The sequence below is a fragment of the Babylonia areolata genome, chromosome 33 (genome assembly GCF_041734735.1).
Source record: "Babylonia areolata isolate BAREFJ2019XMU chromosome 33, ASM4173473v1, whole genome shotgun sequence".
In the NCBI taxonomy this organism is placed as follows: Eukaryota; Metazoa; Mollusca; class Gastropoda; order Neogastropoda; family Buccinidae; genus Babylonia; species Babylonia areolata.
In genome coordinates, this window is record NC_134908.1 from 1504745 (window position 1) to 1507244 (window position 2500).

A 2500-nucleotide genomic window follows, 5' to 3' on the forward strand; every position below is an offset into this window, starting at 1 on the left:
ACGGTGACGGCGCCTGGTGGGTGAAGGGTGGAGATTTTATGATCTCCCAGGTCAACATATGTGCAGACCTGCTAGTGCCTGAACCCCCTTCGTGTGTATATGCAAGCAGAAGATCAAATACGCATGTTAAAGATCCTGTAATCCATGTCAGCGTTCGGTGGGTTATGGAAACAAGAACATACCCAGCATGCACACCCCTGAAAACGGAGTATGGCTGCCTACATGGCGGGGTAAAAACAGTCATACACGTAAAAGCCCACTGGTGTACATACAAGTGAACGTGGGAGTTGCAGCCCACGAACACAGAAGAAGAAAAAAAAGAAGAAGAACCTGTGCGCTCAGATTCTCTCGCTTCATAGGTGGATGCGATACGTCATCACTATCCTTTTTTTGTTGTGCTGGTCTAGTGTGGTTTAGTTCACTGTGTTCTCTTTTCTAGTCTGAGAGGCATAGCATGACAGCCAGGTGGTTAAAGTGCTGGACTTGCAATCTGACGGTCCTGGGTTGCAATCTGACAGTCTGACGGTCCTGGGTTGCAATCTGACGGTCCTGGGTTGCAATCTGACAGTCCTGGGTTCAGTTCCAGGCCATGTTGCCTGCTGGGTTATGGGTGGAGATTTTTCTGATCTCACTGATCACCAGATGTACAGACCTGCTGGTGCCTGAACCCCTTTCATGTATATATATATATATATGAGCATGCAGAAGATCAAATATACATGTCAAAGATCCCATAATCCGTGTTCAGAGAGTTATGGAAATAAGAACATACCCAATGGCAGATTAAAGTCTCTATCCAGGGAGGCAGAGTGTTGTGCACAAATTTGACTCCAAATTTTCTAAGCACATAGAGTTTTGGTCTCTGACCCAAGATAGGCACCAAGTATGTATCCATATCATCATGATGCAAACCCTTGAACACAAAGTACTGGTGCCAACATGGCTGGGTAAAAACAGTCATGCAAATAGAAACTCACTCATATCAGTGAACATGGTAGATGCAGCCGCTAGGGTCCATTATCATTCATTCATTTATTTATTCATTATCATTCTTATTTATTTTATTATTATCTTATCTATTTTTTCTTAAGGCCCGACTTACACACTCCGTTACTGCGGAGTGATAGCCTAGAGGTAACGCGTCCGCCTAGGAAGCGAGAGAATCTGAGCACGCTGGTTCGAATCATGGCTCAGCCGCCGATATTTTCTCCCCCTCCACTAGACCTTGAGTGGTGGTCTGGACGCTAGTCTTTCGGATGAGACGATAAACCGAGGTCTCGTGTGCAGCATGCACTCAGCGCACGTAAAAGAACCCACGGCAACAAAAGGGTTGTTCCTGGCAAAATTCTGTAGAAAAATCCACTGCGATTGGAAAAACAAATAAAACTGCACGCAGGAAAAAATACAAAAAATGGGTGGCACTGTAGTGTAGCGACGCGCTCTCCCTGGGGAGAGCAGCCCAAATTTCACACAGAGAAATCTGTTGTGATAAAAAGAAATACAAATACAAATACTCTATTGGTCAGGGATCTGATTAACAGATGTGGTGCAGCGTATATGGATTTGTCCAAATGCAGTGACGCCTCCTTGAGAAACGGAACTGAACTGAACTGAACTGCAGCCCAGGAACACAGAAGAGGAGGAAAGTGGTACCCACAGGCACAAGGGAGGTGATGGAAGGTGATGTCGACGTTAATTCTCAGCTTCTGTCCCCTGGACGTGTCCACAAAGAGCTCTGGCTGCACCTCTTTGGTCAGGTAGTAGTTCAGCTCCGACACGAACAGTGAGAACATCAGCACTGCGCTGACGATAGTCACTGCAACAAATTAACAATACCGCTCAGCTCTGATACAATCAGCAACAACATCAACATAGCACTGACAACAGTCACTGCAACAAATTAACAATACAGCTCAGCTCTGATACAACCAGCAACAACATCAACATAGCATTGACAACAGTCACTGCAACAAACCATCAATACAGTTCAACTCCGCGAAAAACAGTGAGAACATGAGCACTGCTCTGGCAATAGTCACTGCAATCAATCAACAATATAGTTCAGCAATATACACAAACAGCGACAACATGAGCATTGTACTGACAACAGTTGCTGCAACCAATCAACAATGAATATATATACACAAACATCGACAACATGAGCATAGCACTGACAACAGTCACTGCAACCAATCAACAATTTTTATAGATCATCAATATACACAAACAGCGACAACATCAGCATTGCACTGACAATAGTCACTGCAATCAATCAACAATATATATACACAAACAGCGACAACATCAGCATTGCACTGACAACAGTCACTGCAACCAATCAACAATATAGTTCAGCAATATAGCAGAAATCATTTTTTTAAGATTATTCAGAAATTGTTATTTTTGTGTTCCTTTTTTCTTTTCATTCCTTCTGCATAAGCTTCCACAATAAACTTGAACAGACTGAGACACGTATTCAAAGAATAAATATATAATATAT

The 2500-nt window shown here is 43.2% G+C and overlaps 1 protein-coding gene across 1 annotated transcript in view; it reads right to left on the reverse strand.

Annotated features, from left to right (window-relative positions):
• The window catches only part of LOC143276998 (endoplasmic reticulum-Golgi intermediate compartment protein 3-like), a 26224-nt gene that overhangs the window by 21385 nt on the left and 2339 nt on the right, over positions 1 to 2500 (reverse strand). The window contains exon 2 of the mRNA XM_076581705.1: positions 1658 to 1816. Coding sequence (XP_076437820.1) covers positions 1658 to 1816 — 159 coding nt within the window. The remainder of the gene's footprint in view (positions 1 to 1657; positions 1817 to 2500) is intronic.